The following is a 15,191-nucleotide window of genomic DNA, read 5'->3' as shown; positions in this document are numbered from 1 at the left end:
TGTTCAACATGCATCCACAGCACTTTCATTATTCCTGTCCAGATTCGAGTACTGTACTCGGGCTTCACGATTGCTCCGTTAATGTCCATGTGCACGTACATGTACATCCGATGATGACGTAGAGTGAAGTACAGTAAAGTTATAAACAAATACAGCTCCCCGTAGAAGGATCACCGGTATACCGGTTCACGTACAACATGATCGTACACCAGTATACGAGCAATTCAGTCCCTGAAAGTAAGCCCCCCCCCCCCGGCTCAACCAAAACATCTTCCTAGGTTACTGCGTGACATGTACTAACGTTTTGCAACATCTGAAGAAGGGCTGAGGCTTCCTGCAGCTTCATCTGTCAAAGGAATTCGGGTGGACGCACCCATGCCTATAGCGCTGCACATCTGAACCGGTTCTGTTTTTTTTTGCAACATGCCAGTGTTTACGCAGCAGCAATCTAGGCATGTCGTGATTTGTTGTTTGTAACATCATGGAACCCCACAACTGCTCATTCCTTACCCTACTGTCGCCACATACTAGTAGTGGGTGACAGCAAGAGTCCATAAACGAGAGAGCTTGGAAGCTCAGGGCCCTACGCTATGATTTTTTGCCTTGATGACCTAGACAAAAAAAGCATAGGGATGTTATAAATTCTTATAAGTTTCTATTTTTTGTTTTTAGACATAACCTGGGATTCGAACCCACACTATCGCCCTGCTGCATGCATCCCCGGATACACTTCGCATACATACTAATTCTTCCAAGTTGCTGCACGTTATGATCTTGTATAGGAAGCCCTATTTGAATTTAGAAAAGCGATCCTGTCAGCTTTTCTATTATTGTGTTCACATGGCGCTACCTAACGACACCGCTATTCAGACACGTTGTCTACGTAGCTACGTAAGTTTCTACGTAAGATGCTCGGTACCTGGTCCTGGACCAGGGAGCTACTCCATGGCTCCTACCATCGCGCGGCCGGCTGGCCGCATGCGTGTGCATTGCAGACTTTTTGTTGTTGCCTTTTCGGATGTGCATGCACGAGGTACTTCCTGTAGTGAGCTGGCCAGAATGTAATGATTACTGGAATGACAAGAGACTATAACATACAGCAGTGTGAATGTAGCACATCATGAAGGTGTGAGTACGACACATGCAGTGATGTGTAGAATGCAACATATGACAGCTAGGTGGTGTAAGAACAACGCAGTCACTATCACTACATCACTCCTTCTCCCAAACAAAAAGCCGGTGCCGGGGAAAGCAATAGAAGGAATTTAAAAAAAAGAAGAAGAAGAGAGAACACAATATGAAGTTTTGAATTTCAAAGCACCCAATGGAGGAAGATAGGAACTCAACTTCAAAAAACACAAAAAGTTGTCAAGTTGAACTTTCAGAGTGAGTATGATGCATTTTTTGCAATAATCTTTTAGGATAAACTGTCTGCGTAGAGCCGTGCCTTCTCAGTAAATTTGATATGCCGTCCGGAGCGAGTGACTGAACCATCGACGAATGAGCGCTTGCCGGAAGCAGCTGGAGTGTGTTCCTTCGAAGCAGGCTGGCTTTCACGTGCAGATGAAGGTTGGGAGAGTGGCATGTTGTGGCATGGCGAGCCCGGAGGCAGATCCACAGACGGTAGACATGCCGAAACAGCACCTGGCACTGTAGACTGACCAATCCGAGCAGACTGTCCAGTTCCGGTTCTATCTGGTTCTGGCACTGAAGGCTGACCGATCCGAGGAGCCGCCTGTGCTGGCGCTCGCTCAAGGTCCACCTCATGACGGCTGAAAGACGGGTTCGCTGACGACATTGGTGGAGAATCGTCCGGGCGATGCGGTGAAACAAACTCTCGTACATGCTGCCTATTCCTCAGTAGGTAGCGAGAGCCATCGGTCACTCCTACCTGACGGCCGAACTGGTTCACCACGGTCCATGACTGAGACTTGTCGCAGTACCCGTCCTGCACAGTGACTTTTGTGCCAGGCCGAAGCTCAGAAAGCATTCTCACGCCACGTCGGGAGTCGTGTTGTGCAGACATTTCAGCTTTTGCTTTCAGCTGGTGCTGGGGATTCACAACGGTGGGGTGGAGTTGTGCCGGGACTCTTGTACGCAGTGGTCGAGAGAACAAAGCTTCACTTGGTGATGTACCGAGCATTCTATGCCTCGAACATCGAATGTCAAACAACACTTGGTTAAGACGCCTCTGGAAAGGGAGATGTGGCTTAAGAGCAGACAGTCTCTCCCTTAACACTCGATGCAGACGCTCCACCATGCCATTCGAGCGGGCATGCCTTGGGCTGGATCGTACATGTGTAATTGTAAGCCGGCTGAGAAATGAAGACATCTCCCCAGAGACAAACTGAGGGCCGTTGTCCGAAACTAAAGTCTCGGGAAGACCAAATGCAGAGAATACCTCATCAAGTTCATTGATGACGGAAGCTGAGGTTGTCGAGCGCATTATCTTCAGAATAGGGTACCTGGAGCCATAATCGACTATGGAGAGAATCGAGTACCCCTCAATGGATACGATGTCCACTGCCAGCTTTCTCCAGACGCCAACAACCTCAGTCGGTTGGAGCTCTTGCGCATTATTGGTACGTCTCCTCCAGCATTCAGAGCAGCGTTCCACGTATGTGCTTGCATCCTTAGTCATTCCTGGCCACCAGACTCTCTGGCGCAGGGTGTCTTGGAAGGCCTCTTGTCCAGGATGTCCTTCGTGTGCTAGGGTCATGATCGCTGTTCGTAAACCTTCAGGAATAACGAATCTGCCACCGAACATTAAGATGCCATCTACCACTGTCAGCTGATCACGGACGAGATAGTAGGGGTGCTCCGGTGGCAAAATGTCAAGCCACGAATCATACAGTACACGTTGAATCACTTTGCTCACTACTGGATCATCTTGTGCAGCACAACGAATGTCTGCAATGCCTACTAGAGCGGCTTCCAAAACTAGGCCAACATACTCATGGAGAGAACGCGATTCGGCTGGAGAAGCATCAGTAGACGCTACCGGGGCTCTGGAAAGTGCATCAGTACAGAAGAGCTCCTTCCCTGGAACATGCTTGAGGGAGTAATCGTACGGCATGAGCGCGACTAACCAGCGCTGCAATCGAGGCGGCACATCGTCAAATGCCTTCTGCACAATCGGTATGAGAGGTTTGTGATCAGTGTACACCTGTACATGACGACCCAGAACATACTGGCGAAAACGGGTCAGTGCAAACACTATGCCGAGCATCTCGCGCTCCATCTGCGAATATCGGGACTCTGTGTCCGTGAGCGTGCGGCTGGCGCATGTAATGGGCAGCCATTGTCCAGCCTTGCTTTGCTGCCACAGAATAGCTCCCAGACCAGAAGGTGAGGCATCGGAGCTGATTGCTGTCGGTACGTTTACATCCGGCTGGAAATATGCAAGTGTTTGCAATGAAGAGACTACAGCTTGCTTAGCTGTGGAGAACGCTTTGAGAAGATCATCGTTCACAGTGAATGGTTCACGCTTCATCAGCTGGCGTAACGGCTCTGTGGCTTCAGTCAGGCGAGGAACAAACTTTCCTAAGTATGTGACCATACCCAAGAAGCGGTCTTCCTCCGCATCTACTGCATTGGCTTTGTTAGGCTTGCGTGAGAGACAAACCGCTTCGAAATGGCCAACTTTCCTGCAGCTGTTGCAACGGACATGTGCTGCTGGGCAGAACTGCTTTCCATTGGCATGCAGTCGACCACAGTACTTGCAGCCAGGACCTTTCGTCATTTTCCTCTTGAGCTGGTGCTTGGGTTCACTGCCTGACACAGCCGCTGTGGTCTCTGGCTTCACACATGCTGCTACACTAGGTCCTGGTTCACTGTTGTACAAGTTGGAGTCCAAAAGTGATGCTTCCATAGCAACTGCCTTCGAGAGAGCGTCCGCCAAAGTCAGCTTAGGCTCCTTCAATAGTTCGCGCCTCGAGTCTTGCGACCTCAATCCAGCAATTAACTGGTCGCGGACTTGAGTATTGACTACCGTGTCAACATCTGTCGATGCGAAACTACACAGTTCCACTTTCTCTCTCAGCCGACTCATGAAGGTTGAAACCGATTCGTCCGGCAGCTGCCTAATCTGACGAAACTTGTGCCGCTCTGACGTCGCATTGATGGACGGTCGAAAATGGCAACGAAGTGACTCAGTGAGGGCTTTGTAAGTGTCTCCCGGGTTATCGTCAGTTGCATCGTCTGGAACGGGAACGACTAAACCTTTGACGATCCTCCTGACATTGAGACCGGCGAGATTCAAGAAAAGGCACTTCTTTTCTCCTGGGTCCGTCACTTGGCAGATCTTCATATAATCATCGACATCTTCTAGCCAGAGATTGAAGTCTGCGCCCGTATCTCCACCATAGCCAGGAGAAAATTCTTTCGGAGGTCGTCCCTTTGCCATAGCGTCAAGTTGCTTGAGCTGTTCACTGCGCCAGTGTAGTGAGCTGGCCAGAATGTAATGATTACTGGAATGACAAGAGACTATAACATACAGCAGTGTGAATGTAGCACATCATGAAGGTGTGAGTACGACACATGCAGTGATGTGTAGAATGCAACATATGACAGCTAGGTGGTGTAAGAACAACGCAGTCACTATCACTACACTTCCTTCTTTGGAACTGCTTCTTGCATGAGCTGTTTCGGATATTTCGTCTCCTGGCCTGGCTTATTTCGTTTCGGCGTTGCTGAGACCTCCTTTCGCGGAATATTACTCAATGACAGGTGAGTTGACCAGTTCCCTTTGATACATTTGCTTGTGTTGACTCTTTCATTTACGAAAAGTGTGCTGATTTTGGGCGGAATGCAATAAATAATGGAAAAGCTGACAGGATCTCCTTTCTCAATTTAGCTTTTCCGCTGCCGAGGCCTCCTTTTACCGAATACTCAATGACAGGTGATCTCTGAGTTGACCAGTTTCCTTCGATTCATTTGCTTATGCTCACCCTTTCATTTACGGAAACATGTGCTGATTTTATTCGGATTTAGATCCATTTTATCTCTTTGCCCTTGCCTACAGTGTGCGAAGAACGCGAGTTCACCTTCTTGACGGTAAGGCTTATGTTGCTGCTGAGGCTTTAATAGATGTGTTGTCGAAATACTCATGTTCATTGTACATTGGTACGTTACAAGTAAGGCACTGGTCAGTGGCATACTATCGTTGGCAGTTCCCAATTTGGAGGGAAAGGTTCAAGGACCCATTGACCGAGTATGCAAAATAAATTCGCATATCAGGGAAAATCTCCATTATGTCGAGGTTCAGTGACTTGTTTGCTTCATACGAAACAAGCCAATGGGTGCAGTCTCGCCTCGTGAAAATCTCGTACTTGTATGATTGGATTTGTTTACTCGAGTCTGGGCTGTTCGATTTGTGAGTACCGCCGAGATTGCACTGCCCCAAATAAAGTTGCGTGCCGCCAAAGCAAAAAAATACGATCTGCAATCTGTTTGTAGTACCTGCAAGAATGTGCTGTACATGTATCGTACTTTCTCTGTTGCTGTTTCAGTTGCCGTCATGTTGCTAAAGAAAGGTTCAGTGACTCATTTGTTTCATACGAGACGAGTCGGTGTAGCTTAGAATCCTTCGCTGTAGAAAATCTATTCGTGCATGTATGTCTATTGGAGAAATGTATTCACTGGTTATAAAATAGGTTAAGACAAACTTACAGAATAAATACCATCGGTCCCTTGGTGTTCGTCCTAAAGAGGTTCGACTGGATATCATTCATACTCACGGCAAAAGATGTGTAACATTTTATTATTATGGAGTGCCTTGTTTATCTCTCAGTACCTCCAGGGTACCCTGTAAGAAGGCCTCAGGCTTGCCCCTTTTATCCTCAGGATCAGTGTAGTTGTTGGAATGAGGTGCCGGACTCAACAATGTATTTGTTTACATTTTAATACATGTTTATTGTTCCTCCTCCTCCTTTGCTGTGTTGTTTTAGAAAATCGTGGACTACCAGTTTGAAGTCATTGAACTACTTCCAAAAGTTGTATCGACATCAACAGGATTACGATTTCAGTGCAATATGATGCAGGATGACCTTATCACGATAACCAATAAACACAGAATCAACCATAACATCTGCGACACGCACCTACATTTCTCAAGTATATCTGATCGAGGGTGGGGAAATCTGAAATATCTGAAAGGCAAGACAATTTTATGAAATTCTGCAACAGCAACATGCACAGAATGACCTGCGTATAAAAAAAAGTATCACCACCACTAACCACATGTTTCCCCAGCAGAAGAACATGCGTTGTGCTAGTGCCATTTTCTGCAAGAAAAGGCTTGCACATCAATAAATACGGTATTGATATGATGTGAAGGCCATCATTTACACATAAGGGCATTCCATTGATTGGTGACAGAAAAAACAAAAGAAATTATAGCAATAAAAACTGCTTTATGGCAGCTTTCTAAAAAAGTTATTGTGTTCTAGTCCTGGGTCCGGCATAGGCTATAGAAAATTTATAAAATTGCTTATCAACTGGCTTGGACTCCGTCTAAAAATTAAGAAATTAACGAAATGTGATTGCAGAAAATTAAAATTTCACACAAAACCTCACAATAATCACACACAGGATGAAAAGCTAGAAGACCTTTTCCCCTCGTGATCCTCTTTCCTATGCATGCATAACATGCATGTTGCCAATTGTTGTGCAGTACACGTTAGTTTAGTGTTGAAAGCAGGGAGTCGTAAAATACCGGTATTTTACGACTCCCTGGTTGAAAGCAGCATTTCAAGTGTTGTGATTATTGTGAGGTTTTGTGTGAAATTTTAATTTTCTGCAATCACATTTCGTTAATTTCTTAATTTTTAGACGGAGTCCAAGCCAGTTGATAAGCAATTTTATAAATTTTCTATAGCCTATGCCGGACCCAAGACTAGAACACAATAACTTTTTTAGAAAGCTGCCATAAAGCAGTTTTTATTGCTATAATATGCATTGTGGCCAGTCGTCTTTGATTGTATGGTACGGTACGGGATAGGTACGGGACAGGTACGGGACAGGTACGGTCGAGGGTAATACGACACCGTCTACCGCCTTGATGACGGCAAAAAAAGAAAGGGGATGTTATAAATTTTTCAATTCTCCTATCTTTTTTCAGGCATTACCTGGGATTCGAACCCGCACTATCGCCCTACATGCATTCCCCCATACACTTCGCACTCATACTCATTCTTCCAAGTTGCTTCACAATATGATCTTGCGTTTGAAAGCCCTATTTGAATATTGCGGCCAGCTGTATGTGGCCAGCTGTGTTTGATGGTACGGTACGGGACAGATACGGGATAGCGCCAGGCGTGACACAAACACACAAACAAACAAACACCAAATTAAAGCTGTGTGGACCCTGGCTAGTGCCAGACGTTACTGAAGTAACGTCTTCTGCATAGCTACGGGAATAAAACTGTTTATGGACTCTTGGTGACAGTGACATGTGACGCCAAGGCGGCGCTTCTTGTCTTCCGTTCAAAAAAGTGCGAGTGCGCCATGGTCTAAAACTTTCTCGACTAAATATAGGCGTTTCACACTCACGTACCTTGACAAGACTTGAGGCTTGAGACCTGGATGTCGGCCCCTGGTCCTCCTTTTTGTTGTTGTCACGATCAGACGGGTGGACACCCGTGCCAGTTCCCCATCTTCAGTCTTGTCAATTTCTTTTTGGCATTGACGTGGACAAAATTAATCATCCGCGAAATGGCTAGTGGAGTGAGGGACAACTCCACACCCTTTCTTTGAGTTCACTGCAAAGCCAGCCTTGGGCTGTGATTTCTCTCAGGATGGAGGACGAAATAACTCCAGTCCTTTCCAGTGCTAGAGTTTGCGAAGACCCTGAGCCTGAGGCCACGACGCAAGGTCTGAAGGTCTACAAACGTCGATTCTGGGTGCTATTTGCCTTCTCCCTGTTGTCAGCCCAGCAGAGCAATATTTGGCTTACCTATGGCGTTATTCCGAATGAGACTTGTGACTATTACGGTGTGGATTCCTGGCAAGTGGATTTACTGGCAGGTGAGATGCGCAACAAGATACCGTAGATCCTGCAAACAATCATGAGATCAAAGTTTTTAAATAATTATTTTAAAACAAGCTCGGACACAACATTAATTTTATGACTAATCGGCCTCATGAATAAATAATTTAATTACAGAGGTTGAATAATGCGAATGACATCATCTTCGGTCTATTATGATATTTGAGTGGCATAATCCCCATGACATCTTTGCCAACCTCGGGACCTGAGCGACCCTAACAGGCTAGCACCACGGTCTACGACCCGTGTGTAAAGAACGGCTGTGCTTTGCCCATACATGTATGTACGCGGCAAGTTCACCCTTTCCACCACCGTGCAGGCATACATTGTGTTTGGTCTACCAGTATCGCAATTGTCCGTGGCCCAGGAGTATACGGGATGTGCGAGCTATGCGTTACAGTGCATTGCCAGCATTACATAACCTGTGTGCAAATCTGGTTCAAAAGCACTCTTCACAGCTCGTCACTTTCAAGCTATGAGTATGGGAACGATGTGTTTTTGGTCTTCCCCACTGTCCTGATGCAGCTGTGTGCTGTATTGTGGGCAACACTCCACTGCTTGTTGTCACATAGAAAGTACACCATAAGTGCACAATCTTGGGTTTAATATGGACTCTTGCCTGTATTTGTGAAACTGTGTCGTATGGCATGGTGGATAACACACACACACACACACACACACACACACACACACACACTTGTACTTGTACTTACTTGTTGCTCACTGCCAAAACTGGTCACGTGGGTCTCCCCGGGAGAGGGGAGAGAGACTCAAAAGGAATCTTGGAAAGATGACTCAATTGGCTATTGAACCGCCCAACGGCCGACACCCCCTGAAATCCCCAAAACTCTGGGTGGACTTGAAAATGATCCCACTTATGGGCTCACCACACCTCAGTAAGTGGGTGAGGACAAGGTGCAGAAAAAGGATTGACGGCATCAGGGCATCCGTCCCGGGGTCCAACTGCAGTTACCCCTGCCCCCAGTGAAGGTAATACTTGCTACTAGTGTGGGTGGCTGAATCAGAGTGGATCTGATACAAGCTTCACTAGCACCATGATTACACAAGAGTTAATCTAGCCAGAAGTAGTCCATGGTCAACAGGTATGTATACTTCAAATAGAAAGTATATGAACCCTGAAACCAACAAAGGTGGTAGGTACAACATTACACCTTCAAGCAGCCGAACCCGTTGGCAACAGACCCAACACTATCCGGCATAAGTGTACCCACCAACCGAACTAGCTGGCACACACACACACACACACACACACACACGCACACATGCACACGCACGCGTGTGCACACAAACACACATGCACGCACACAGACACGCATGCATACACACACGCACGCATGCATACACACACACACACGCATGCGCGCACACACGCACCCGCCCGGCCACATGCACACCATGTACACACACACACTCGCACAGATAGGGAAATGCCACGCGTGCACTTATGCTACTTTAGATGGACCACGCAGCCTTAGAATGCCTAATGATATTTAAGCAACATAAACATGGCGCAGATACCGGCTACTGAGTACTTATCTTGGTGTTAAAGCATCTCTCGTGTCAGACTGCTGTTTTCTACCGACTCAGCTGGTAGTCCTGTACTAACTTCGTTTGATATCTTGCCCTTTTCTATGTGTACAGCGTGGGGACCGATCATCTTCATTCCATTTGTCTTCTTTTCATCGTGGTACCTTCAGCGGTATGGCCTCCGTTCTCTTGTGCGGCTAGGCGCCTGGCTGGTTCTCATCGGCACTGGTCTACGCTGCCTCATTCCACGTGGCTATGAGACTGACCTGTTCTTCCTGGTTCATATCGGACAGATCCTGAACGCCGCCGTCGGCCCAATCGTCATGGCAACGCCGCCCAAGCTGAGCGTCGACTGGTTTCCTGCCAGCCAGCGTACGTCCGCCACGGCCATTAGCGCCGTGTCCAATTCGTTTGGCGTGGCGTTTGGCTTCCTGCTCGTGCCCGCGTTAGTGTCCAGCTTCAACGCGATGGGCTATGCCGGCGTACAGTACATGGTGTTCACCGAGTTCTGGATGACCGCCGCGATTTGCGCCATGGTCTTTGCGTACTTCCCCGCCCATCCACCCACGCCGCCCAGCCTCAGTTCTCAAACAGAGCGACTGCCGTTTAAGGAGTCGCTGCTGGCGGCGTCATCCAACTCCACGTTTTGGATCCTGTGCATCTGCGGCGGTGTTAGTCAAGGCATTTTCAGGTGAGCTTGCCAGCTAGGCAATGTACTGACCACAGCGTAGCCTAGTGTTACACTGTTGCTACCATGCTACAGCTTCAGGCTCTTGATGATAGGTGGTTTTGCAGTAGAGTTTGAGTAAGGGGCACATTTTCACAGGGGAGGGGGCGCTCAATCAGAGTAGGGGGCGCTGTGCCCCCCCCCCCCCCCCCCTCCTTCGACTAGAACCCTGGTGTGTGTGAATGCGGGTGGGTGTGTTGGTGGTGTGGGTGTTGGTTTACGTGCTTGTCTGTGGTGTGCACGGTCTCATGATGGCAGTGTATGTAACTGACTCTTGGCTTTGTTCTTGCAGCGGCTGGAGTAGTGTTCTCTCCATTATCCTGAATAAACAGAGTGGCTACAACGATGACGTCAGTGTCAGTGGCAAGGAGATGTTTGTGAAGAGCACAGCCTGGTTAGGCTGCCTCTCAACTATCATTGGAATCATTGCTGGACTGACCTTTGGATTCATCGCCGACCTGTATGTTCTAGCATAGCACCATCCTCTCTGTATTCCTGCTGTTCTCTCTCTCTCTCTCTCTCTCTCTCTCTCTCTCTCTCTCTCTTTTCTTTCTTTTTTTCTTTCTCCTTTCTTCCCACGTCAATGTGATGGAAGTTGTGTGCAGACTATAAACAATACAGCTACAGCATTGTAATCTGTGACTATCGATCGTGTGCATGTTCTTTGAAAGATTTGTGGACACTATATTCATCTTTATCGCTGTGTTTTTATTCACCTGTGCTGTAGGCTGCCTCGGAATTTGAAGCGTCTGATCCTGGTGCTTCTGTTTGCCTGTGTTGCCTGCTTCACATGGTTTGTGCTGTCCGTGTACAAGGTAGCACATGTTAACTGGCTAGGTAAGAAACTCTGTATGTGCGTGCGTGCACGAGATCACGTGCGCACGTGTGTGTACGTGACACACTGTGTACGTGTGTGGGATTCACTGGCCAGAAAAAGCCACTTCAATCAGCTGTGTGGTGGATTCCAGGCTAAGATTAGTGGCGGTCAATTCATCAGCCTTGCAAGCTGTTGAATGGTGTAATCCCAGCACAAGTTGCTTCGTCTTACATAGCTGTTCGCTATCATCGTTTCTGCAATGGGCATGTCTCAGTCTGAGTACGGATGTGTGTACATGTTTGTGTGTCTGTGTGAGCGTGCAATACTTATGTGGGCGAGTTCAGACACTACATGCACATGTACGCATGTAAAACTCAAGTTATGAGTATCGGTTAGCACTGCCTACCCATTCACACGTTAGCATGCACATAGCAATGCGTATACCGGTACTTGCTTCCAAAGAATAGTGATATTGTTTCCAGGGGTACCTCAATGATGTACTCGATTCACTGTTATAGTCTTACTTTTTTATTTTTTTGTAACAAAGCAAAGTGCGTAAAATACCCAAGCTAGAATACCATTTAGTTATTCTTGTACATTTGGACATAGACTTGTGTGTGTGTGTGTGTGTGTGTGTGTGTGTGTGTGTGTGTGTGTGTGTGTGTGCGTGTGCGTGCATATAGATATGTTGTCTGTGCAACTACGTTACGCCGCTGCTTTGGTCTGCCTTTTGGTTCCTTCAGGAAGTGCCTTCATAAGCTGTGTCCTGGGCAGCTCGTTTCTCGGAGCCACCAACCCGCTGTTTTACGAGGCAGCCGTAGAGGTCGCCTACCCAGTACCGGAGGGTATGTTTGATATGACATGAACTGTAGTGGTTTTCTTGTTGATTTGTCTCTCAACTTCCGTTCCGCTTTTAAAGATACTATGGTTGCCCGTTTTCAAGTGGTTCGTAGATATCTACTGGCCATTGTAGCGTTGATAATGTTCTGCGGCACGATTACCGATGCAAAGTCATGTATTGCACAATCCTGTTGAAGGCAATGTGAGGGGCAAGCGTCTATTGAAGCCAGATGTTTGCGGGTTTTTTTTCTCAACACAAGATACAGGCTGCTCTGCTGTCGGTCCACCTGCACTATGTATCAGTAGTGCATCCGTCTAGACCGACGACTGGGTTCACGCTCACTTCCTTCTATTGGCTGTATTCAGTATGTGCTATGAAGTGCAGACACAAGACAGGAAGTAAATATATTTTTTAAAGAAAAATACCAGCATGGTTATAGTTCCTATTCTGTTCCTCATTGTGCCTACTGTAATCGTACTTCAAGGTGTACCTTTTAACTGGTGGGAAGTTGAGAAGGGTGAATTTACAGCAAGTGCATGTACCTGTTTTCTGTTATCCCGCGCCCTCTTCACCTGTCGGACGTGTGCTGTCGACACACAATATCAGCAGATGACCATCAGAATCATTGCGAATTCAAGGCGTGACAAGTGTTGCTATGGCTGCTTCTTGCACTGTGCGTTTGTGTGGATGTGTGTGTGTGTGCACGTGTGTGTGTGTGCACGTGTGTGTGTGTGTGTGTGTGTGTGTGTGTGTGCACGTGTACATGTGTGTGTGTGTGTGTGCATGTTTGTTGTTGCTGCAACGGCTATTTCACATTACACTCCCATGTTTCAGGAACTGCGGCTGGTGTTCTGACCCTACTCAACAACATAGGATGTCTACTCTTCCAGGTAACTACCTTTAAATGACTAAACTGCCGTCTTCTGCTAATGCCATGTTACCATGATTAGCATGAAATGTCATGGTGTCATGGTTCTTATCGGGGTTCGGTAGTCTGGCTTTTCCACACCTGCAGGAACCTCTCCACCCTCAGCTCTGTTTTTTTTTTTTCGTTGTGTGTTACATGTACGCTCTGCCCTAGCTTGGGTATAGAGTACTATTTGCGGCAAGGACCCAAGACGCATTGTCAGGTTCAAACGTATGTGGCAACATGGTCTAGGTCCTGAAACGACCGATCTCGTGCACACGCTTATCGCAGTGGTCTCGTTAGACAGGTGGACGCGCATCACAGTGGTCACTAAGCACAGGTTGTACTGTGCATTAACTTATGTTGCTTCTGCTCTGTTCAGATTATTGGCATGGCGGGCGTGTTCAACGCCTCACATCCCGAGAGAGCCAGGGCAATGAACTTCGTCCTGGTGGGGTCTATAGCGGCGTGCGGGTAAGCACAGCAGGTTTAATTTGTTTCATTTTATGCGACTTGAAATGTAATTTCTCGCACTGGAGAGTAAAAATATTATAACACAGTTTCCAATCACTCTTGTATAGTGTTATATATTTAACTCGGATACTGAGCCAATACATATGATTTAAAATTTTAAATAGGAAAAATCACATGGAAACGAGTTATGAAGCCACTATCCACGACTGTAACAAGCTAATAAGCAGTCAGAAAGTGCGATAACAGGGCACACAACTGACATGTTACTGAGACATTCAACGACCTGAGACCTAGCTCCCACACACCTCCAGTGCGCAAACCAACAGCCTTCCAGCTTGGAAGGTTCAAGGTTATGGTAGGACCAATGAGGGGAAGGTGAGCGCAGCGGAACTGTGCACAAGGTAAGTCCCACGGCAACAAAGAATGCCGACTGCGCACGAGAGGTGTGTGGGACCTAGGTCTCCGGTCGTTGAATGTTGAATGCCTCTAGCTCAGTAACATGTCACTGTTGTGCCCTGTTATCGCACTTTCTGACTGCTTACTATCTTGTTACAGTCGTGGATAGTTGCTTCATGACTCGTTTCCATGTGATTTCTAAATAATATAATTATATTTTACAATTCCTCGTGTCCCTGCGTTTGCCGTGTGCTCTTCTAGCTTGGTGGTGATATTCTATCGTGAGACGTACCGCCGAAGCCAGGTTGATGCTGCCGGATCGGCGACTTCCTCTTCTGGCGACGACAAGCCTAAAAGTATTAACTATGGGACTACAGATGTTCCTAGTAAATCAATGTAACGCATTAAACTGTCTTTTGTAATTCCCTGGCTGGACCAGAGGGACTGATTTAGCTTTTCTTTTCCTCTGGAATTCATTCTACACGCTTTCTTTAGTATAGCTGCTGGCACATACATTCTTCACGCCTTCTTTAGTACTGCTGGCACATACATTGTACATGTACTTCATGTAAATATTTTTTATTTTTTCTTCTATTTCATAATTTTGATTGTCTATGGAGAATTTTGTCTTTGCCTTCATGATAATTGAGTTATTATTTTAACATGTTAGAACGCTTCATATTTATTCACTGATTTTCAGAGGTGTGTAGGCTTTCACTTATACAATACATGCCACATGATGCTATGATGTGCCTAGACACGCACGCCGGACGTGGCGATTATTATCCTTTTTTTCTTTCTATTTACAGTGAGTTTGTCAGCTTGTGATTCGCACTGTACGTGTACTTGCGCGAACGAGCTCAAACGTGCTCGGCTCGTGTGACCTGCGTGAGCGAACAAACTTTATTATCTATTAGACTATTTGTCAAAATATTGACCTGCAACCATGCGTTCAGTTCAATCTCATGTGATAATTACACTTCTCTTGACTTGCGATCATTATCACTACAGACAGTCATGGACCTGCAAATGGATTTTATATCTTCTAAATATTTAATATCTTGCCACCACGATAAGTAAGTTGGCTCCTTGCCATTTACTGTTCGAATATTATAGGGCAACATCTTTCTACAGATTTGTCACAAGGATTGATCTATTGCAATCAAAATAGTTTTTTGCATGCTGTCTTGCAATGCAGTAGTACCAAGCCCGTTTGGATTGTGAGCCTGATTTTTCAAGATCGGTCATCGGTGTAATTGTAAGCCGGAGTTCGTGTTGCCACATACCCTGATTGGAACAGAACCCCTCCTCCTCCACACACATGCAAACACACACGCATGTGCGGGCGTGCACACATACATACATACATACATACAAGCACACCATGTGGCATGTGTACGCCCGTCGCAAGAGAAGCACGCAAATCTGCAAATG

The 15,191-nt window shown here is 46.6% G+C and overlaps 1 protein-coding gene across 1 annotated transcript; it reads left to right on the top strand.

The window, feature by feature from the left end:
* Positions 1–7,584: 7,584 nt before the first annotated feature.
* LOC135808555 (solute carrier family 49 member 4-like) lies at positions 7,585–14,960 on the top strand. Its single transcript, XM_065321765.1, has 8 exons — positions 7,585–8,025; positions 9,710–10,286; positions 10,615–10,782; positions 11,050–11,159; positions 11,883–11,984; positions 12,815–12,870; positions 13,270–13,361; positions 14,019–14,960. Exons 1-8 carry the CDS (start codon positions 7,797–7,799, stop codon positions 14,155–14,157), a joined length of 1,473 nt encoding a protein of 490 aa, XP_065177837.1. The 5' UTR covers positions 7,585–7,796; the 3' UTR covers positions 14,158–14,960.
* Positions 14,961–15,191: the final 231 nt, after the last annotated feature.

The sequence above is a fragment of the Sycon ciliatum genome, chromosome 2 (assembly GCF_964019385.1).
Source record: "Sycon ciliatum chromosome 2, ocSycCili1.1, whole genome shotgun sequence".
In the NCBI taxonomy this organism is placed as follows: Eukaryota; Metazoa; Porifera; class Calcarea; order Leucosolenida; family Sycettidae; genus Sycon; species Sycon ciliatum.
The sequence above is the reverse complement of the archived record's forward strand: the minus strand, read 5'-3'. Positions and strand labels throughout refer to the sequence as shown.

What these genes read in the sequence shown, in the direction of transcription:
- LOC135808555 (XM_065321765.1), top strand. Translation starts at nt 7,797, where the DNA reads ATGGAGGACGAAATAACTCCAGTCCTTTCCAGTGCTAGAGTTTGCGAA. An exon ending in GCAAGTGGATTTACTGGCAG is followed by an intron (nt 8,026 to 9,709) that starts GTGAGATGCGCA and finishes CTATGTGTACAG; the next exon opens with CGTGGGGACCGATCATCTTC. An exon ending in GGGTCTATAGCGGCGTGCGG is followed by an intron (nt 13,362 to 14,018) that starts GTAAGCACAGCA and finishes GTGCTCTTCTAG; the next exon opens with CTTGGTGGTGATATTCTATC.